The 23230-nt window shown below is 38.1% G+C and overlaps 2 protein-coding genes across 4 annotated transcripts in view; both read left to right on the top strand.

Moving 5' to 3' along the window:
• Positions 1-1136, top strand: part of LOC104587341 (uncharacterized) — a 29636-nt gene extending 28500 nt beyond the window's left edge. For all 3 annotated transcript variants that reach the window (XM_010244902.3, XM_010244903.3, XM_088898880.1), the window contains one exon: positions 945-1136. The gene's annotated coding sequence lies outside the window, so the exon portion shown is untranslated. The remainder of the gene's footprint in view (positions 1-944) is intronic.
• A 9583-nt stretch (positions 1137-10719) lies between these two features.
• Positions 10720-12024, top strand: LOC104587343 (aquaporin TIP1-1-like). The gene is made up of 2 exons (XM_010244904.3): positions 10720-11301; positions 11407-12024. The coding sequence occupies exons 1-2, from the start codon at positions 10918-10920 to the stop codon at positions 11776-11778; spliced, it is 756 nt and encodes a 251-aa protein (XP_010243206.1). The 5' UTR covers positions 10720-10917; the 3' UTR covers positions 11779-12024.
• The last annotated feature ends 11206 nt before the right edge of the window (positions 12025-23230 follow it).

Here is a 23230-nt window from a genome sequence, read left to right as displayed (position 1 = left end):
TTTTTAAGATTTTTCTAGCTCATGTATCCAATTCTTTGCAAGAAGAAAAGGACCAGTTGTTTTATGCATGCGTGTAGGCAAGAGAAGTCCTGTGAATGTGATTAAAACTCATGCATCCTATGCATTCACTTGTGTTAGTCTAGATAACTCCCTGGATCTGATCATATATAGCTGGAATTAGGATGTGGAATGATGGTTATCAGAACATTTATCTCTTTCAATAGTAAAATTCTGTTTATTTGGTATCTCAGTTTTCCGTGAACACATTTAGTTCGGAAAACTTTTATTGTGACCTTAAATAAATTAGTAGTCTTTAGTCTTTGTCGATAATTTGATATATACTTTACCTTTTCTCAAAAAAAAGTAGTCTTTATTTTTCATTCTAGAAGAAACGAATCATAAATATATGAAACTTGGTTGGCTTGCAAACCTATTATTTTATGTATTGTGCTTGCATGAGGTTCTCTCCATTGAAAAAGTTGGGCCAGATATTGCAGAAGGGAACAAAAATGCAAACATACTTAAATAATTAGATAACTCCTAACTAAACTTTATACATTAAAATTAAAACAGACGCAACTGTACACCCAGGCAAAACTTTTAGGCATCCATGTAATGGTCATATAGAATTACACAAATGCACACTCCCAAGAATATGAAATATTTGAATATCTTTTTTTCTGCCTCTCCATATCCAGTCCACCCTTCTCAAGACCCAGCAAATAGCCGGGACCAACATTGGGCAATGGTCTTTTCTTGTGTTTTGATTTTAACCACCAGACTGTATTTATAACCACATATAATTTCAAGTTTATTCATCCATTCCTTTTACTGATCTTTATTAAACTTGCTTTGTTATTGTCCTACAACAGTTCACGAATGTATTTTCTAGAAATCCTTTAGTTTGTTTCATGCTAAATTATGCACAAATACCGTTGAAACAGGTTAATTTCTGTGGGCCTGGTGTAATATTAGATGGAGTGGCTACTGGCTAGCGAAGTATTTCTGCATCAGGAAGCTGATGGATGTTACTATAACATGAGAGGCTGTATAGATTACTGCATTGTATAAAACTAGTTGCCTTTGCATAGTTACCTTGTTTATTATGTTAATTGAATTTGCAATTTTTTTCCCAATTAATCTCCCTCACTCTCTCTCTCTCTCTCTCCTTAGATATCTGTTCTGTGAGTGTCTATTTAAGGATTCCTAATTACTATATTTGTCCTCGTGCACTTAATTTTCTAGTAGTTGCATTTAAAGAGTAAGCTTAGGTCTGGCTTCTGCAAAAAATTTGCAGTAGGGTAATGTGAACAGGTGGTCTGAGACTATAAGTCTTAACATCTTGTAGATAGGTTCACCTAACCAAGTGTGTTGTCCTTGTCGATCAACTGCCAGGTCTTCTTTTGCATGTGTCAAGACCATCTAAATCTGTGCAGGGCTGACTTGGGGTAGACTAAGTGGATAACCGGGGTGGGCTCTTCGTTCGTCATTGTTATGATGCCAATAGGTGAAGCCAATTGGCTAGTTAAGCTTAAATTTAGCTAATGTAATTACCATTGTCAACATCCTTCCAACTTTCTCCCAGCAGTTTTTAGCTTTCTGTTTTTATTCTTTCATTGCCCACATCCTTGGTCGGTGGTGGTGACAAGTGACAAGTTGAGGGAGCATGGGCTCAACTGCTCAACATAACATACCAACTTCATACTTGGAGAGGGAGTGTGATAGTGGTCTCAAAATGAAAGTAACTCGACTGGTGGATTCCGGAATGGGTGGGTGTATCTGGGCTTATCATTTCATGTCAGGACCTTAATGAAGGAATAACCAAAGCTGAAATTCTATACTGATTTGGTTCTATACTTCTAATTTATCTGATCCATAATTCATGTATTATTCTTTTACCAAGTATGCGTCACAAATGAAAAAAAAGATAAATAAACAAAGAGCTAGTTGATGACCATGCGAGGCAAAGACCAATGTCATTGCATACTGGGTTGAAGGAAATGCTGGTTAAAGTTAGATTACATGGTACTGGCTCCCAGCAAACTGACAGGCACTTTGGTTAACAAAAGCCATGCTGTTTTGTCTGTTTCCCATGTTATTGGCCACAATTTCCCACGCAAATTAACACTGTTGTTTGATGAAGGGAGGGAAAAAATAACAACCTGTTCATGGGCCGGGCTCGGGCTTGGTTTTTGCTAAAATTTGAATGGGCCCGGTTCTAAGCCTGAGCCACAGTGTAAATCAGGCCCGAAGCCTGGCCCGTGAACAGGTCATACTGTCTCCCTCTTTTGGTTTTCATTGTTAGTGAAATTAAGAAAATTTACTTTTTATTTTCTGTTTTCTTATTCATCAAAAGAAAAGAAGGGAACCAAGTAAGTTGTAGAAGGGGGTTTTTCTTCTTTCATCTTCCTTTTCTGTTCTTGGCACCATTTTTGAGGCTCTCCAAAAGGCATCGAAGCACAAGGGAATGTCATAACTGATGGAGCAGCCCAGCTAAGACAGCAGGAGCAGCGGATCAAAACAAAAAAAAAAAAAAAAAAAAAGAAGAGGGTAACTCTGAACTCATCACTGATCTACAGCTGTTGAATAGTAGCCATTAATTGGTAAATTAAGAAATCCCAAAGAACGACTCCATGTAGACATAAATACATAATAAATAATCTCCATTTATCATTTTTGGGATCTCCTAACACTGATGAACATTCCTTGAAATGGAAAAGAAAACAAGAGAAGAATATTTCCTTTTCCCTGCAAGCTATATGTGGTTGTTATGAACTCTTATTTCAAATTCAAGAAATTCTAATTAAGAAAAGTAAAAGCTAGACGTGTGAAGGAAGAATTATTTATTTCAGGAAGCATTTTTAAAGCTCTTGGGGCAGTTGGAGACTTGGAATTAAAATACAAAAAAGGGAAATAACTCAAATAAGTGGGCAAGTAGTGGGCTCGACATCTATTATTAGGTTTCAGTTTTTGTATTAGGGTCGGTGACAACTGTAGTAGGGATGTAGAGAAGGGATTCTTTTGAGCATTTTCTTATTGATTTGTAGTAATTCAATCTTCAAAGAATAGATTTAGACTTTGAATAACATATCTACAACAATTGAATATATGTTTCTTTCCCACTTTCTCTTGTCTTCTTTAGACATATCCCCACAATCTCTACAGAGTATATTAACAGCTATCTGGTCTATTTGTTTGCTTAGTAATTAACAATGATTCTTTTGGGGTCCAAAGGATTAGGCCAGCGGCGCCGTGGCCACTTGCTTAGTCTGATTTCAGGCTTTAATTTGAGCTAGCTCGGCTGGTTAACATCCCTACTTGTGCCCAATTTTGTTCTCTTATCTATATTAATACTCAATGAATGTGTTTGGATATCTGTTTTCACATGGAACCAGAGGTCATTTCCCATAATTTTCATTCAAAAGATGGGAATATACAGTCATCATTTGAGGCCATGGAATCAACTCTTCATCCTTTCAAAGGTCACACTGCCCACAACCAAGAAATAAGAGACCAGAAAAAGGTGTAAAGAATGTTGTCAAGACAATCCCAAGCATCATGAGATGGCAATCAACTAACCTAAAACCATCAAGAGCATTGAAAATTAGCTCTTGGGTCACAGAGATCAAGGCCCTGTTCACTTTTTGGAAAGTTACTCAGGTAATCCATGTTCTTTTATTTTCTAGGTAAATAAGAAAATAACCATTTTAGCCATAAAAAGTCATTATTAAAAGGAGCAATTTTATTTCATCATATTGACAATTTTCCCCCAGAAGGAAAAATTACTTATCCATCTGGATAAGTGCTACATAGGGAAACTAAAATTTCCATGAATCCCAGATAAATCTAAAAAAAAAGAAATAAAGAACACAAGTATTTTGGTCAATGAAAACCAAACCAACTTTCCCCCTCTCAAAATCCAAAAAAAAGAAAAACAATCCTCAAATGCTTATACCCATATGGGTTGGATCATATGTACCTAGAACCCATTATCCACCAAAGTGGTACCACTTCGAAGTTCAATTGGTCCTTTACCTTACCTCAAGTCCGGATCGAGATCAGAATGAATCCGGGTCGGATGAATTCATCCTGACATGTATGTGAATCATCCACACTGCAGCATGCCAGCATTGCCCTTACTCCGGAAGCAGATGGAACACACTCCAATCACGTGAAGGTCTCAACTGCTAGGGGGAACAAGGTTCTGTAAAGCTGTAAAGTGAGGAGTAGGCGACCCGTCAGAGTGCCAGGCTGGAAACACGGATCATGGATCTTGCTGCTAAACGGGAACCAAATTAGTCCAAACAGGACATGCACGGCTGCTTTTCAAAGAAACAAAGAAAGGGATAAAAGCTGATGTCATATTGGGCTCATGTGATGGGCTGATGGCAATAATACCCACCACACCAATTTAATTGGGTCTTTCTATCCATAAAAAAAAAAGCAATTATTTTGTTCTGATTTTTCGAGGACAATTTTGTCCATCTGTTTTCACCAATGTTTTTGTCCTTGAGTAAATTACACATTGAATATCACCTTAATTTTTCTGTTTGTCATCTGTTCATAAGGTCAGTAGGTCACATATCAAGTGAAAAGATCAGAAAAATCGCTGGTAATTCGGTGATGGGCCAGAGACCCAAAGAACATTGTGGGTTGTCCAGTTTCAAAGTTCAAAATTGAGACCGTTAAAACAGAATATCAGGATAAGTAGTTATCACTGGCTTTTCATTGTGCTTTAACTTGATTTCTTTGTCTCGGTCTCATTACTTCCATAACTTCTAATTTAAATGAATAAAAATAAATGAATCAATCAAGTGTCAACGCAATCTTTCATCTGAAGCATGAGAATCTAAGGGTCTGTTTGGTCGGACTCAGAATCAAAATCCATGGGAAATGGAATCGAAATTGGATTTGATCTATTTCCCTGCCTCTATGGTTCAGATGGGGATCAGACTCGGAATTGATTGGAATGAGAAGGAGGGAATGGCCATTCTCTCAAATGGGGGAATGCCAATTTACTAAGAATGGGAATCAGATTCCGATTCCACCCAACCAAATGGTTAGAATTGGAATGGATCATTATGATTCTGATTCCAAACCCTTATTCACACGAAACAAATGGACCCTAAAATATTTATAAAAGAAACTATTTTAACAAGCAAATTCGATGTCTACTCATACATCAAAATGAGCCTTCTTTTGTTTTACTCTAGCCAAAGTTTTTAGGAATTAGATCGAAAATTTCATTATTTTGGTCCCTCACTGAAAAGAATAAGCCCAAATTTTGATCAATATATTTTAATTTTCAAAATAAATATCATTAAAAAACTACAAGGGTTAAAAACTGAAATTTTCATTATTTTGAAACATTTTAAATTTTTATAGATTCTATGATTTTCTTTAAAACCATCCCAAAATTTCTGAAATATTGGCCAAAATAAATGTAGACAAAATCAGAAAACATTTAATATAACTCTTTCATGTAACTAACCAAAATTGAAACTCTTCAATTTCAGCAAAATTTAAAACCCTATTCTAGGCATTCAACTGGTACAAAGTTGTAAAACTTGGATATTGAATTCCTTTTATGGGGCATTTGTCTTCTAGTAAATAGGGGTGGGTAAGTTGGTGGATCCCATGAAAAAGAAAGAAATTCATGTTCATATTTTGTTATTAATGGATCCCATGTCAAAGAAGGATTTTCAAGCAGCTCATTTATCTGTGTAAGTAATACCCTCTTAATACTTAAGACTTAGTAAATAACTTTCCTATTCACACGAAAAATTGTCCTTTCAGTAATAACTGTTTGATGAATAAAATGATCATTATATAACTTTACCTAGGAAATAAAAAAACTTATTCTGATAAATATTTCCCAAGAAACATTTGTCGGGTAAATACATTTACTCAGATAAATGATTTACCGAAAAACAAAGGAGACCTTAGTACCAAAAAGATAAGATTAAAAGGATACTGAATTCCCTTTTGATGGGTAATGAAGTAAATTCTAAATGATTGAGGTGGTGGGAATTGAAAGCATCTTGAACCCGAGAAATAACTTCACTGATGGTGGGTTCTTCTCTGTAGCTTTCATTAATTGGTAAGTATTTGCAATTCCCTGTGCCGATGGGAATAACTAATTTGGGGACATAGTTGTAGTACGCTAATAATGGCATTGGAATTTAAAATCAGGTGGGGTTTTCAATTGGTTCGGGTCAGGCCGGAAATGCAAGTCCAGGACCCGATGCCTAGGCATTTATATCAAACAATCAAGGGAATTTTGGAAGGCTGACTAGGTTATTTAGGAAAAGCCCCAAGACCCAAATTCTTCCAGCCTGACTAATAACCGAGTAATGAAAAGTGAAAACATTGCTTGGTGGATACGGGCCAAGGATTTTGGATGTTTGGTAATTCTTATTCCATTTTTGTTTGTTTGTTTGTTTGTTTTTAAATTAAAATTTAGTCAAAATAGTGAATACAAAATTTATCCATAAAATATATTTTTGGAATTATTTCTTTCACAGTATTATCTCAGATCTATGTTATATTATTCTTGACTGATCTCCTAATTGCAGGTTCACCCATATCTAGTGTTGAAATTTAATTAATCATAACTAGAGAATGACCCCGTGCTAAGAACAAGGCATCCAGTTGTATGGGGGTAAGGCAATGGGAATATGGGTTTCCTCAAGGACGGAAGATGGCCTCTACGAAGAAGGGGAAAAGGTCTACGAGGGTCGTGGCAGGTGGAAGATGATGGGTGGTGGTTCTATTCTCGGAAAGACATGAAGTCCCTGGGGATTTAATCTTCATCTTATTTATAAATGTAGAGTTCCAGGTTATCCTGGGTTCAGTCAGAGTAAAAAAGCCTGTTCAAACAGACCTTACAACTAACCTTGTATTGAGAATATCTCTCTACTTTACTTATGTACGTTACTTCATGAGTAAATATATTCCCAATGCAAAATTAATTACAAGAAGCTGTTGGAACTGTGTGAACCTAAGCCTGTTCTGATTGAAGCCAAACTCCTTTTCTCTCCGCAAAAGTCTATAGCTGTGGTAGTGTGAGATTCGCTATTGCATGCACAGATTTTTGTGCATCGGTGTTTGGGTTGGTGGGTGTCTTTTTACACGTTTTTCCTTCTTTATTCTGTGTAAAACTGGTTAAGTTGGGTGATGATGCATCGTAGGCGTTTGTCTCAGTGACTTTGGGGTTCAAGTCCATGCACTTACACAAATAATTATGTTTAATTTAAATAATTAAAAATAATTTAAAATGTAGAAGTTTTGACTCTTTTATTTGAATTAGAAAAATGAATTACAGACATTAATATGGACCTCACATTAAATACTTTTTTCTATGGGTAATTATGTGATTAATTAGTTCAGACTTTTTTTTTTCTGAAATTAAAAAGACACGTGTCAAAGAACCCATTCAACCTAAAAGGTTAAGCGGTTAGATGAAGTTTATGAATAGATTTTTATTCTCTTTTTCAAAAGCTTTGATTTTTCCTCTAATTCGTTGTATTAAAATATTAATCATAGACGGATGAATATCTACAGCATGAAAAGCATGAGAGGACTATATTTTTTCCTTTTTTGGATTACTTTTTTGCCTTTGTTATGACTTAGAGCATGCAGATTGGACACATAAGTAAATGGGCCCACGGAGTATAGGTAATATTATGGAAGGGACCCACAGCGTCGGTGGGCTTGTTATCTGACAAAGAACGTGGCAAGAAATGGGCCATAGAAGCCCACGAGTATTTTGCTTCTTGTAGCCAGATTTTCAGAGGATCCTTACAAAGTTGGTTATGAAATGGAATAGGTAGACCTAAGCTTCGAACTTGTTTCATACCTATTATTTAGCAAATTTGGGTCTTCACCCAAACCCGGAATGAATTTATAGATATGGATTTGGTTGGGCCTTTTCAGGAATCCTGATCAACCAGTTTCATACAAGCCCTATATTTTTTAGGTTAATTTTAGGGTTGATTTGCTAAGAAGTTGTTTATTTGCATAAATGCATTTAACTTTTATTTTTCTTTGTCAGAAAATATTAATTAAGTAAATGAAACAAATTTTTAATGGAATCCTAATTTTCATAATGGTTAATAAAATTTAAGATAGCCGCCCAGTAAATTTTAATTTCATAATAATACTTTGGCCAATTTTCTCTTCCATTTCATGGATAAATGATTCAAGAATAAAACTTATCCGAGAAAGTGGCAAATAAATTTATTAAAAGGAAAGTTCACTTTTCATGGATCATACACTTCCTTACAAAAGAATGGGGAGAAATTAGTTAAAAAACAAACAGACCCTTAATGGTATTCCCTACAATCCAAGTTGGTAGGCAAAGGGTTATACATTGAGGCCTAGATTGCCCTACGCTTGCTTTGCAATTGCAATATGATATGGTTAAAAAAACTCTATTTCATCAAACCAGTCATGTTTGTAGCTCACCACTCGACAAACCCATGTAGTTATTGGTCCACTGAAAATGGGACAGGTGGCAAGTTAATGGTCCCACCACCAAACTACGAGCGTTTTAAGTTGTAATTACTATATTACTATATAATAACAAACAATGTAATTCCCTCATTTCCTGCAACCAAAAATTTTAAATATGGGAATCCAATAGCACATTGGAAATATCTTCACATGAATTTTACATGTACAGATATTCTCATGCTCAGCTTTTTTCTAGAACAAAAACTTTTAACTCCATGACTACATAATGGGGGTAGCCGTTCCTCAAACCCATAACCCTCCATTCCAGGTGCAGGTGGATGTTGAGAATTGAGATTGCATCAGCGCATGCCCCACATATACATCTGTCCATGCATTGGGAACATCCATTGAAGTCCCCACTACAATCAATTAGTGACTTTAGCAACCAACCAATTGGCATCTTATATTGTAGTAATCAAGGTTTTCGAACCATTGTTCATCTAGATGGTTGGACTGTTTGGTTCAGAAATCCTCTAAGCAACTAATTCCGTTTTATCTTAAACCTGATTTTTGGTAAAAAATCATTGAAAAAATTAATAACCCATTAACCCAGGTGGTCGAACCATCAACCCATTCAACTATTTTTTGATCGTTTTTATTTTTAATTTGTTTGTCAGAACAGGCCATCTATTTAAACCAGACAATCGAACTATCAACCCAAAAATCAGTGGCCAAAGCAGTTCAATTTCCAAGTCATTTTTTAAAACATTGGCAGTAACAATTCAGTTACAAAAGGATAATTAAAGTGAACATGGTAAATGATACAACTGGGGCCAAAGATTTTAAAAAGAGAAAAGAAGCTCTACCTCTATCCATCTTTGACTTGTGTATATATCTTGTACAATCCAGTTTTTCGCAATTGTGGCCAAACCACATGATAGTCTATGCTTTATACTTTTAGTAAACATAATTTCTTTGAGAAAGAAAAAAGAAAAAGCTGATTAAGACTTAAGAGCAATAAAGAAAAAAAAAAAGATAAGCCTACCATTGAGTGTACGAATCGAATTATTATTATTATAGAAAAAAAAAATAGGGGAGAACAAAAGAAAAGTCTTGTAAGTCGCTAATGATTTTGATAAAAATGAGGATATTTTAGTAATTATGAACCAAAAACATTTGCGCATGGGCCACCTCTTACCAAAACAGATGTACTATAATTTTTCAGAGATATGGTTCATATGTTAATACAATACAAGCTAGATTCAAACTCTGAAATGAAAGTTGTTTTTTAGATTAACACTTATTACCAAGTGGGAGATAAATTGGTCAATCAGTAAATTGATCATGATTATCGCGTTTATTTACCACTAATTATATTGGATCCCATGATAATCAAGATACAAGAAAGTATCAGTTACCCCCTCCAACAAGTGAATAAGCAACTTACCCATACACCGATAATATTCTCTCCTCCTATCTCTCTCTTTATATTAATAACATGTACTGCACAAGAACACTAAATCATACTTATTTGGGAAGGTTTTACCTAGAAAACACTTTCTTGAATGAACATAGATGGTATTTGGTATCGATCTAGCTTTTCCAATAAATGGTGCCAGCTTAGCATTGCAGATGTATTTAACAAAAAAAAAATGCCTAAGTTATTTGGTTGAACCATTTATCAGATAAATAATTTTCTCAAAAACCACACTAATTTTGATATTTTTCATTTTCAAGATTGATTTTTTACTATTTGGCTTATGTGGCTACTAGTGGTGTAAAATTATACAAAACCTTTATCTTATAAACGTCATTGATACCAAATAACCCCATAATTACCCAACTAACTAAAAACGAATGGGGCATAAAGATTAAGAAATTAACCCATCATATATTTGAAATTTAAAAATTAGAAAAAATAAAAATAATTTCGTATTGATATTTAATCTAACAAAATTCAAAAGATTCCGAGAAAATGTGGACCCTAGTCTCCACTTTGATTGGGAGACAGGGTCTACAACCGGCTATAGCCGATTCCTCATGTTTTTAAAATAATTAAAAAAATTGAAAATAACCATACACCAGAAGATGAAATCCGGTCTCGGCTGGCTGTTAGAGCGTCAGAAATCCGACGTGGCTCTTACATGTCATACACGTCTCTTCTTTTTTTCTGTGGAGGTGGAACGCTTAGCTGTAAATACAAGGACCAATGCCCACTGTGCTGAACGGGAAATTATTACAAGGGATAAACAATGAAAACTTATTATTGTCATCTATGACCAGGAAATCGGCTATAGTCGGTTGTGGACCTCAGTCTCTCCCAATATAAGTGGAGACTCAAGCAGCGATACAGAGATATCAGATCCTGCATCAACTCCCACACTCGTAGTCACAGACGCTTCTAGTCCTAGCTAATCGAGAGTCGAGAGTCGAGGCGTTTAATCTTTCCATTGGGAGAAGGAGATGCCGGTCAGTCGGATCGCAGTTGGAAGGCCCGAGGAGGCGACTCACCCCGACGCCCTGAAGGCCGCGTTGGCTGAGTTCTTCTCCACACTCATCTTCGTCTTCGCCGGCGAGGGTTCCGGCATGGCCTTCAACAAGCTCACCAGCAACGGCTCCGCCACTCCCGCCGGCCTCGTCGCCGCCGCGTTGTCTCACGCTTTCGCCCTTTTCGTCGCCGTCTCCGTCGGCGCCAACATCTCCGGCGGCCACGTCAACCCTGCTGTCACCTTTGGCGCCTTCGTCGGCGGGAACATTACTCTTTTCCGGGGCATCCTCTACTGGATCGCTCAGCTCCTTGGCTCCACCGTTGCATGCCTTCTCCTCAAGTTCGCCACCGGTGGCCTGGTGAGTAGCACTTTCACCGTTTCACGTGAATGATGATAGAGAAGTTAGTTATTTCCGTTTCTTTGACCGTTAAACTGGGCCTGGGCTTGTTTATGGTTGGTGCAGACTACCTCTGCTTTCTCATTGTCATCTGGGGTGACCGTGTGGAACGCGTTCGTGTTCGAGATCGTGATGACGTTCGGGCTTGTGTACACGGTGTACGCGACCGCAGTTGACCCGAAGAAGGGAAGCTTGGGCACGATCGCCCCGATCGCGATCGGGTTCATCGTGGGTGCCAACATCCTGGCGGGTGGGGCATTTGACGGAGCTTCAATGAACCCGGCCGTATCATTCGGACCGGCCTTGGTGAGCTGGAGCTGGAAGAACCACTGGGTGTACTGGGTCGGGCCTCTGATCGGAGGTGGGCTCGCTGGTATTGTGTACGAGTTGTTTTTCATCAACCACTCTCACGAGCAGTTGCCCGCCACCGACTACTAAAAGAAACGAGTATGATGAGAGCGGTTGTGTCGAGGGGTCTTCTTCCTTTTTAGTTTTTACTTTTGTGTGAATTCATGATCAGAATTTGTAATCAATCTTCCATCATCCACCGTCCGATTTCCAAGGAATGCTTTGGTGTGTATCGGACTACCGGGTAGGGAGGGCTGTGCAACTATGTAATGTTGTTTTGGTTGTTTGATTCCATTGCATGATCATCAGAAGTCTGATACTCTCTTCATCTTCTCATTGTTGGCTTTTGTTTTTATGATCCGTCTTTACAAGTTACAACGACTCCACGAGATGTTTACATAACATAAGTCGACTAGTCGAGTTCATATTGGCTCCCTACACATCTCCCGTACGTTGGGAGATGTTCCCAATACACAGCTGGGATTTGCTGTCGGGATGCCGATGTAAGTTCACATGAGTCACGAGTTCGGTAGGTTAATGGTACAAAGGAAAATTTTACGGTATCTGAGACTCTGAGCATCAGAACATGGTAATTGACAGCAAAAGGATGCTGTAATAGCTACAAATCGGAGAAAATCTGGCAAGGACGGACCTATGGCTATGGGGCCTGCCAGAGAAGCAGCATGTGGGTTCCCGCATATTCTGGAATCATGCATTCGTGATCTCTACTTCACATCTGCGCCCCATAGAGCGCGCCCCAAAACTGTCTCACATGCACATCTGAGCGTGCAGAGAGAACATCTCCCGTACTTGTTATTGGGAGATGTTTTCAATATACGGTCTCAGATGCACAGAAAATATCTCCCGTATTTGTCATTGGGAGATGATTTTCAATATTTGGTTGAAATGTGGCCTGTGATGCGTTTTTGGGGAGTATGTGATGGGAGATGTTCTTAATACAGAGTGGGATGTGGCTGTGAGGTTGGTGTGAGGTATATTCTACAAAAAGCAGATTCCAATTTGTTTTTGGGAGAATGACCGATACTCTCAGTGTTAGAATTTGTATGTTTAATGTACAGTCGGGGTAGGTTTCAGTTCGGAATTGATGCTAATTCATGGGCGGGCGTGAGTGCATAGAGTGTGGGTACCAGTCCATTTGAATGTTTATAACCCTGCAGTGTAAATCAGAAATCTGTATTGAACAAATCCATAATTTTCCGTTTGTTTTTTAGGGCTCTGTAGGGCGCGGATGTGAATTACTATTTTAGGTAGTATTTGGTTGTAGGGGTGCAAATGGATTGGATCATGATTCGATCTGATCTGAGATCCAATTCTATTTGGTCGAATTCGAATCACTTTAGTTTGGATCTTCAGATTGGATTGAATAAAAGGATCCAATCAGAAATCAGATCAGATTCGGATCACCCCCTATTCAATTCGAGATATATTATATATTTATAAATATATGTATTATATATATATATAATACATATATAAGTTATTTATTTATAAGTATATTTTTATAAATTTTTTATAAAAAACATGTATATATATGATGAAAATAATTAAAAAATACTTGTATTTTTTTGTTTTTACTTTATTTAAATTAGTATATTTTATTCTTCTTTTAATAATTTATTAATTTTTAAAGAAAACAAGTCGGAACGGATCAAATTCGAAGATCCGACTTATCGAAAGGATTCAAATTCAAATCAAGTCCTATCAGATCCAATTTGATCTTTGGATTGGATCGGATCCAACATAAGCAGTGTTAGATTGGATTCGAATATACCCTGATTCAAATCTGATCCGATCCTTTTGCATCCCTATTTAGTCATTTTATATTGCATTTATCTTAAAAAACGAAAAAAAAAACAAAAAAGAAAACATCAAAACATTTTTTTTTTATGTAAACAAAAAAGAAAACATCAAAAACATTTTTTTTGATGTTTTTGAATAGTGTGAATATTGAAAAAACACCTTGATATTGGGAAATATTGAAAAGAAGCTTTCCCATCATATGCCTCTCAAATAAACCAAGGCAAATGCTTATTTGATAAATAATTTAATTAAAGGATTAAATACTTAAAATATCCTTATGATGTAGAAAATGGACAAAAAGTTATCCTAATGTTTGAAAAATTATTTAAGGCATCCTTAAAGTTTTCTGACAATGAACAAAATCCACCCTACTGTTAGTGTACCGTTATAATCCAATCGTTACAATCCGTTCGCACGTGATGTTATTTGATTTATATAATTATTCTTAATATCCAAACTATCTTTTTACGATAAATTTTGCCCTTCATTATTTTTTAAATTTTCAAACCCATCCTCAATCATGGAAGTTTCTTCCACCACAAATTACCAAACGTTGTAAAGCAAAGGAATTGCCGAAGAATGCAGCATCTCCCTTATGAACCTCTCTCTACAACTGTACAACGAATACCCATCTCTATGATTTTCTGTTTTTTAAAAACTGTGTATCTGTGAATGCAGTTTCCTTTTTTTTAAAACAATTTTCATTTGAACCAACTTTCCCGCTCGAAAGCTACTGATTACTGAATTCGTGTGGCTCCTAATCCTAAACAACCATTTTTTCATGAAACGGAGGTCGTTTCGAAATCTAAGATTATCAGATGAGAACTCTCCAATGTCGAAACACTTTATAATTTAGAGTGTAAAGCCCCTGGTACACACACCGATCTACTTTGATTTCAGCACCTGTTCCTTGTTGAATCAAGTATAATTTAGAGCAGTGCCAACTTTATCTCTCCGGCATTAATTGCAACCCAGAATTATCCACGTAAACATTGAAAAAAGAAGGGAAGCCTTTCTCATCAGATCAAATCGAATATATAATTGGAACTCCTAGCGAGTTTTGGCGACCCTCAAAACTCGCTTGATTGGTGGAGCCGACTAAGGTCTGAAACCAGCTTGGACGTTCCATACATCCTATACATCATCTTCATCATCATCCGAGCGACTTCTCTTTTTCGCTCTTATTTCGCATTTACCAAGCGTATGTCGTCTCGTCACTCGTCAGTCAATTCCATTACATTACATATGGGGTGGGTTTGTGTGAATTTAGGCTATGTTTGGTTTGAAGGAAAGAAAGGGAAAGACAGCATTTTCCTTCAAACCAAACATAGCCTTCGTGTGGACTGAGCTTCAGCCGACCCATTGTTGAGCATCATCTTCTTCTTACCCTGGTTAAACCTCGAGGGGCATCCTAACAAATAAGGAAGACGTTGCAAAGTTTGATGGCACATTGCATGTGCTGTTCACCTCCAAACCCTAATCTTGATAGTGTGCAAGTATCGCTCTGGGTAGATTTCATTTGTGTTTGCCGGAATTTGCAGCAGTCATTGGAGATCTTCGCAGGATTTGTAGCCGTCACCTTCTCATCAGTGAAAAGAACCTTTAGCTCTTTATTTAATAAAAGGGTAATATCATCATTTTACCTCTCCCGTAAATATTTAATGGTTTTGTCCATTGTCGTAAATTCTAGGGGAACTTTAAGTGATTATGCAAACAATAGGGTAACTTTTTGTCTATTTGCTAAACCATAGGCGTAGTTTAAATATTTAACCCTTAATTAAATAATGTTTCAAGAGAAACATTTATGTGACATTAAGCTAGTACCATGTAAGGGAATCAAACATTGCCTTAGTGGGTGTTTAGCACCAGAGTGTTTCACAAGGTTCTGTTTTTGTAGATGTGTCATTTTACACCACATTAGCAATTAAATGGAATTGGAGGAGAATTGCATTTGGCAATATGATTTTTCAAATGCATTTTTGCAATGATTAACTTCGGGATTTGAGAAATGAGAGGTTTCTTGAATCGTTAAATTGATAATTCTTGAGTCATCTTGGTGATCCTGAATCATTGAGATGATGTGATGTGATACATTGAAATTTGAAAAAGCTAATTTCCTCTCTGAGAGTCCATGTTCTGTGCACCCATGGGTGCACTGGATGCATGAACTCGCCAGTCAGAGGTGGTCACATCAGCTTGTGCGAGTAAGTGTAACGTTAATGGGCCTTTACTTGTTAGTTGAAGGTGTCTAGTTCAATCGGATACAAAAGGACAAAAAAAAACTTTTGACCTCCCTCCCATTTTGGTTCTCCTCCACCGAACCCTAGCCTAGCCCATCCACCGACGATTTCACTCCACATCAGCGTCAATGAGTGCAGAAGCCATCGGTAGTGGGAGGAAAATTAACCGGTGGTCATCATCGTATTTTTGGTGCGTCCTCTTCTTCTTTCATATCCTTATATTATTGTTATTTTTGTCAACAGATCTAAGAATTATTGCTCCATGTAAGTGAGATAGTGAGACACGTCTCTCATGATAAAGATAAGATAAGATACAGATACAGTCCAATGAGAAGCCTCAGCCGCTATGGACTCTCCTATGTTGATCTCCTTAGGATGTAAAGCTATTGTATTGTAACTCAAACTCTCAGTAAAAGCTATATATACCTATACTCTCTCAGTTAATATATCAACTCAACATAAGCTCTCTTCAAAACATTCTTTCAGTTTCAATTTTTGTTTCATGGTATCAAAGCCAACAATGGCTGTCAATGGTCAAGGTAGTCTCTCGTCTCAATTTGATGCTGTTGTAGTTTCTCAACAACTAGATACCAATCTACCTTTATTCCTTACCACTTCAATTACCACAATGCCCAATGTCACAGACTATCTACCAATCAAACTTACTAGTGAAAACTACAACATCTGACGAGCCTAGTTCTTTCCCATCCTTAATGCACATGCCCTTATGTGCCTTGTTGATGGTTTGATGGTTTGCCCACCTTCTAAAGTTGCTGATCCCCTGAATCCCTCTATGTTGATTGATAACCCCCTTGCAAATACACGGCGATGCTTTGATCAGTTCGTATTGAGCTGGATCATCTCTTCTTTGTCAGAAAACGTTATAGCCCAGGTTGTTGGACTTCCAACAGCAATAGCGGAATGGCGAGCTCTTGCTAGAATGCATGGGTCACCTTCCCTAGCACGTGTATTTCAACTACGGATCCATCTTCAAACTTTGAAGAAGGGTGAGAGCCCTATGCATGAATATATCCAGAAAGCTAAGTATTTTACTAACTGTCTTGCAACAGTCTCCGAACCTATTTCAAAGAATGATATGATTTTATATCTTCTTGCTGGCCTTGGGCCGGATATGAATCATTTGTAACTTCACTTACTACAAGATTAGATGCAAATTCTCTCACTCTTGAAGATCTGCAAGGACTTATAAGTCATGAAATTTGACTCTAGCACCAACACCAACATTCATCTGGTTTAGATCTAGTTTCTCCCGCAGCCAATATGGCTCATGTTGGTAATTGTAACAGTTCACATCAGTCTGGTGGGTGGGGATTCAATAATGGTGGTCGTGGATCCCAGAACAACAACAATAGGGGTGGATGAGGCCGCAGTTCTAGTGGTCGTGGTCAAAATTTCAACAATCACTTAAACAATGGCGTTATTTGTCAATTGTGCAATCGTCCTGATCATGCTATTCTTACTTTCTGTTGACAATTCGATATTTCTTTTCATGGTGAATAGAATAATGCCCCTGCGCAAGCCTATCATGCCAATACATCATTGCTTCCTACAACTTTTGATCCAAATTGGTATCTTGATTCGGGCGTAACAAATCATATGACACTGGATCTCAGCAACTTGCAATTACAAACGGATTATGGTGGTATAGATCAGGTTCAAGTCGGCAATGGTTCAGGTTTGGCTATTAGTCATGTTCGGCACTCTACTTTTTCTCACAAGAATCATTTGTTTCATCTCAATAGCTTTTTTCATGTTCCTTCTATTTCCAATAATATGTTATTCGTATTTCAGTTTACAAAAGATAATAATTTGGTGTTTGAATTCCATCACTCTTTCTTTGTTGTTAAGGATCCTACCACGAGGAAGGAAGTGCTTCACGGTCCCAATGTTAATGGTCTTTATTGCTTAGCTCCTTCATCAACTAGTTCATTCAACAGTTCCTCTCCTCAACTTTTTAGCAGTGTTTGGGTCAGTTCTTCTCAGTGGCATGCCCGTTTGGGCCATCCAGCTCTTCGCGTGGTTTGTTAAGTTCTTGCTTCACTAGGTGTTGATGCAAATGATGATATGTCTGGTTCTCTTTGCTATTCTTGTCAATGTGCCGAGGGGCATTAGTTACCCTTTTTACCTTCTAAATTTCAGTCTCGTTTTCCTTTTGAATTAGTTATGTCTGATGTATGGGATCCTTCTCCTTACAGTTCAAACAATGGATACCGTTATTATGTTATTTTTATTGATCATTTTTCTTGTTTCACATGGTTATATCCTATTGCTTGCAAGTCAGATGTGAATACCATTTTTCTTCAATTTCAATGCAATGTGGAGAACCTCTTTTATACTAAAATCAAGTATTTTCAAAGCGATTAGGGAGGAGAATTCCGACGCCTCTCCAAACACTTTGCTGAATGTGGTATCTCTCATCGGGTGTCTTGCCCTCACACTTATCAGCAAAAACAGTATGACTGAGCGCAAAAACCGCCACATCACTGAGACTACCTTGTCCCTCCTTAGTCATGCCTCTTTTCCTTTTTGGTTTCGGGATGACGCTGCTCACTGTGTTGTGTACTTAATTAATCGCCCCCCAACTCCTGTGACTAGCAATATCTCTCAATTTGAAAAAATTTTTGGTCGCCCACTTGACTATAGCATTCTTTGAACTTTTAGGTGTGCTTGTTACCCTCTATTAAGGCCTTATAACCATTTTAAATTCCAATACACATATGATCACTATGTGTTTCTTGGTTATAGTGCTATGCACAAAGGCTACAGGTGTTATTTTCCTGCTACAGGCTAGCTGATTGTTTCTCGGCATGTCCAATTTGATGAAGGTTGTTTTTCGTTTGCGGAAGCTTTTCCACTGCCGCCGAGTTCCCTACAACCCATGGGTACCTTTATTTCTGTCCCATCCACTATCGGGTTGTAGTCTTGGTCCATGGGCCCATATACCTCTCCGCAGTTTCTTTTGTTCCGTGTGCAAGTGCTTCACCAACCCCTTCTCATCCCATGCTGCTAGTTACTCCTTATGGGCTCACATCACCTATTACAACCCCAGCCGAGCCCACTCAAGATAGTTCCAATTTTGCTTCATCGCTTCTAGTGTCGCATGAACCTACGACGTCTACTCCTCCATCTCCACCACTTGGGCCCACTGCTGCACCTACTACTGAATCTGATACAGAAACACCTCATCGCAAGATGCTTCCCTTAGAAGATGTTTTACGCCGTGCCCCTATTGATCCCTCGGGTTTTGTTTCCCGACGGACGCGACATCGACTTCCTGAGGCTCTTGTTGCTGAGGTTGCATCAATTGGACCCACATCCTACACCGCTGCTAAGAAGTATCTTGAATGGCAACAAACTATGCAAAGTGAATACGATGCTCTTATTCGAAATGGGACTTGGTCTCTTGTACCTGTTCCTCCTAATGCTAATATTGTCGGATGCAAATGGATCTTCAAACTCAAGCGGAATTCTGATGGCTCTTTGGCCCATTACAAAGCCCGTTTAGTGGCTCGTGGCTTTACCCAGTAGTACGGGCTTGACTACACTGATACGTTTAGTCTGGTCATCAAACCCGTGACTATTCGCAATGTGTTATCCATATCTCTCTCTCTCATAACTGGTCAGTCTAGCAGCTAGACGTCCACAATGCCTTCCTTCATAGTGTTCTAAATGAAGATATTTATATGATGCAACCTCTGGGGTTTGTGGACTCTACTCGGCCCAATTGTGTTTGTAAGCTTCATAAAGCCTTGTACGACCTCAAGCAGTCCCCTCGAGCATGGTTTTTCCGGTTGTATGCTTATCTCTTTGAACTGGGTTTTCACGGGTCCACATGCGATCCCTCTCTCTTTCTCTTTCATGATCGAGGTATCACTTTCTATGTTTTGGTTTATGTCTATGACATCATTGTCACTGGTAATCAGCCTACTTCTGTGAATTCTCTCATTTCCGCTCTTGCTAAGTGCTTTGCCATCAAGGATCTCACCGACCTTCTTCTCTCTCTCTCAGCACCAATATATTATTGATCTACTTCAGAAAGCTAGTCTTGTAGATGCTAAGCCCATGGGCACGCCCCTTGCAGTTAATTCCAAGCTCTCCAAGACTGATGGCATTCCCTTGACAGACCCAACAACTTACCGAAGTATAGTTGGCTCTCTCCAGTACATCACCATTACTAGACTTGATGTAGCCTTCGCAGTCACTAAAATGTGCCAATTTCTCTCTTAGCCGACAACTACACATTGGAGTGCAGTTAAACACATCCTTTAGTATTTGAAGGGGACTCTAACCTATGGTCTCCAACTTCGACCCTCCCACTCCTTCTAGATTCAAACTTTTACTGATGCGGATTGGGTAGGCTGCCCTAATGATCGACGTTCCACTAGTGGCTTTTGCTGTATTTCTTGGGCCGAATTTGATATCGTGGAGTGCGAAGAAGCAACCAACTATTGCTCGTTCTAGTACGGAGGCTGAACTTTGGGATCTAGCTATTGCTGTTACGGAGGTTATTTGGACACAACATTTGCTGAAAGAATTACACCTTTCATCACCTTCTCCACCAATCTTCTGGTGTGATAATCTTGGTGCTTTGTGCCTCAGTGCGAATCCTATGTTCAAAGCTCGTACGAAACATGTGGAAGTTGATTTTCACTTCATCTGTGATCTTGTTCTACAACGGGCACTCTCTGTATGCTACCTTCCCACTTAGAGGTGTAAAGTGGGCCGTGCCCGACCCGCACGACACGACCCGTGGGTGGCCCACGCAAAGTGTTGGCTGTGCTGTGCTGGCCCGTGGACTGTCTTGGGTCGTGCCACCCTCCCGGTGAAAATTTTGGGGACGGCCCGGCATGGCCCATGGCCCAGGCCCGTGCGGGATTTCCAATCACCCAAAGATACAAAAGACAAATATACTATGCCCAAGATAATGTGTCGTTTATGGCTAGCCAGATAAGGTTCCTAGCCTCTAAACATCAAGGTGGGATTTCCCATTGTGGATATATTCATTGGAATTAAAATCCAAAATACATTGAATAAACTCAAGAACTCTTACCTGATTGTAACCTCTTCCTTCTTTGCGTGGTTTAGTATGTTAGCTCAAATATCTTCCTATTAGAAAACCAGGAACTATTACCTGATTGTAACCTCTTCCTTCTTAATCAGTTTTGGGTATTATTCTATTATAGAGAATAGTTAGGTAAAGTGACTGATAATGTTTGCTTATGTTGATATATGTATGCACAGTGAAATTGCCTGCTTGTATGCAAACCCATGGAATTTTATGTTTTTTTTTGACTTAATATTGAACACTAATATTTATGATTATGTGGTTTTCTTCATTTTGGATTGATTTATTATATTGTATATGTATAAGAATTAGTCCCTAGGTGCCTGATAAATCAATGTAAGACTTGTTGCTTTTTGGATGTTTGTTTAGCGCAACTGAGAGGACTTCTCTCAGCTAAAGTTTGTTTAGCACAACTGATAGATTCATTCTATTGTATATGTTTGTTTAGCGCAACTGAGAGAACTTGTTGAATCGTTAAATTAACTTCCGTTAGAGTAACTGTTTTGGAGAAACATCTGATACCTCCGTTTATCTTCTGACGGAAACGATTACAGAGATGATGACAGTGATAGAGGACAAAGAACGTCCAAATCTACGCGGCGAACAAGCAGTAGACGTTAGGAAGCGAAACCCGAAACTGTCAAGTGGACCAGGAGGTGGAGAAGAGGTTGATTTTGCCGCCGAAGTCGAAAGCAGATTCGATCATCACATGGCTTGAATCAAATAAAACTAGTCGAACTAGGAGGTTTTGGACTCGGAAGCCTTAAACCCACAATTTCAGGGTAAACAAATCAAATGCTTACATTCAGGTAAGCATTACAGGCTTACAGCTCAACAAAATGAAACCTAAAACAGGGTAATATGAGTTGCTAAGGGATCTTCAACCAGTGACTACTGACTGCCGGTATGTGCTACTAAGGGATCTTCTATCTGTTGAGAAGAGAAGAGCAAAAATAGCATTGAAAGAAGAAGAAGAAGAATAAGGGATAATGGAATCATTGGAGAGTTCCTGCCGGAATGCTGGAGTTCTTGCCACCGTTCCACAGTCACGGACACCGGTGTGTCTTGAGTGGTCGACGAGATGCTTGGGGTAGGGCTCAGACGAAAACTTTTGGTTTTTCGTCCTTTTGAACCGGACACTTAAGCTAACGGGTAAAGGTCTGTTAACATTGTACTTTGCTCACATAAGCAGACGTGGTCGCCTCTATTTGGTGGGTTCACGCGTCCAACTCCGTTGTCAATTGTCATTATAAGTATATAACAATAATAAGTCAAATCACTTCAAATATCCAATCACTAGCATTCAAAACTTCAAAAAACTATATCGTATGCACCCATATTCGTTCAATTCCCAGCAGGCGCGTGCGCGTGTCACAAATGTACTTTGAACCTATTTTTGTGCTGAACCGTTATTTTTTATTTTTTTTATTAAAAAAAAGGAAATGAAACACTTTTAAATTGGAGAACATCTGCGAAATGAAACACTGTAGTGCCAAACACCTACTTAAGTCAACACTATTCTAGCCCTATATTGTAATAATAAAACAACCAAATCAAGGCCTTTGATGTAATGCTATACAATTCAGATCTCCTATCCACACCTACCCACATAATACTATAATTGTACATTGGAAACATCTATACTTGTACCTTGGTAATGTGTTAAGATGTGTACCCCACAAGGGATGAGCTGTGGGATGCCCCCTTGTGAGGCATAGATGTGAAATCTCCTCATAAATGATGACATGCATATTGAAGATATTCTCAATGTACAGTTATAGCGAGCCTTGGGTAGGTGTGGATAGGATTAACATAGACCCACCTCGAATTACATGTGTATTAATACTATAATCACTGCAAAACATCAAAGCCTTGATTCCCCGTTAACCTTGCGCTACTACAAATGTGGCAGCAAAAGTAAACTCACCAAAAATTAATCAGGCAAACAGTTTGCCTTTGATGGTTTTTGTTTCCATGATTGTGGACGGTGATGGATGCATGTCAAGTCACCTTCACAAAAGTGTCATGTTCTCTACATTGTGCGAAATCATTGCACATTTGTAGGAACAATATGGATGATTTAATTTCCTGAATGAGCCTATTAATATTGTGTTTGGTACTATTTCCACTTGTTACTTTGGATAATACAAATTATATATATATCATAAATGGTTTGAATTATCAATATAATGTTTGGTAGTATTATTGTTGTTTCTTTAAGAAATAATAATAAATTTGGTGTTTTTATTATAAATGTCAATACCCATTTCAGTGCTTATAATTCTTTTAGTGAAAATGATTATATGGCGTGACGTGATAAGTTAATTTTTCACTTTTGTATTGATCAACCTAAAATATTGCAAATAGAAGTGATAATGGTACCGAACACAATCTA

This window comes from Nelumbo nucifera, chromosome 2 (genome assembly GCF_055504915.1).
Source record: "Nelumbo nucifera cultivar China Antique chromosome 2, China Antique-T2T, whole genome shotgun sequence".
NCBI classification, from domain to species: domain Eukaryota; kingdom Viridiplantae; phylum Streptophyta; class Magnoliopsida; order Proteales; family Nelumbonaceae; genus Nelumbo; species Nelumbo nucifera.
Note: the sequence above shows the minus strand (reverse complement) of the source record. Positions and strands in the feature narration are given on the sequence as shown.

What these genes read in the sequence shown, in the direction of transcription:
- LOC104587343 (XM_010244904.3), top strand. Translation starts at nt 10,918, where the DNA reads ATGCCGGTCAGTCGGATCGCAGTTGGAAGGCCCGAGGAGGCGACTCAC. An exon ending in AGTTCGCCACCGGTGGCCTG is followed by an intron (nt 11,302 to 11,406) that starts GTGAGTAGCACT and finishes TGGTTGGTGCAG; the next exon opens with ACTACCTCTGCTTTCTCATT.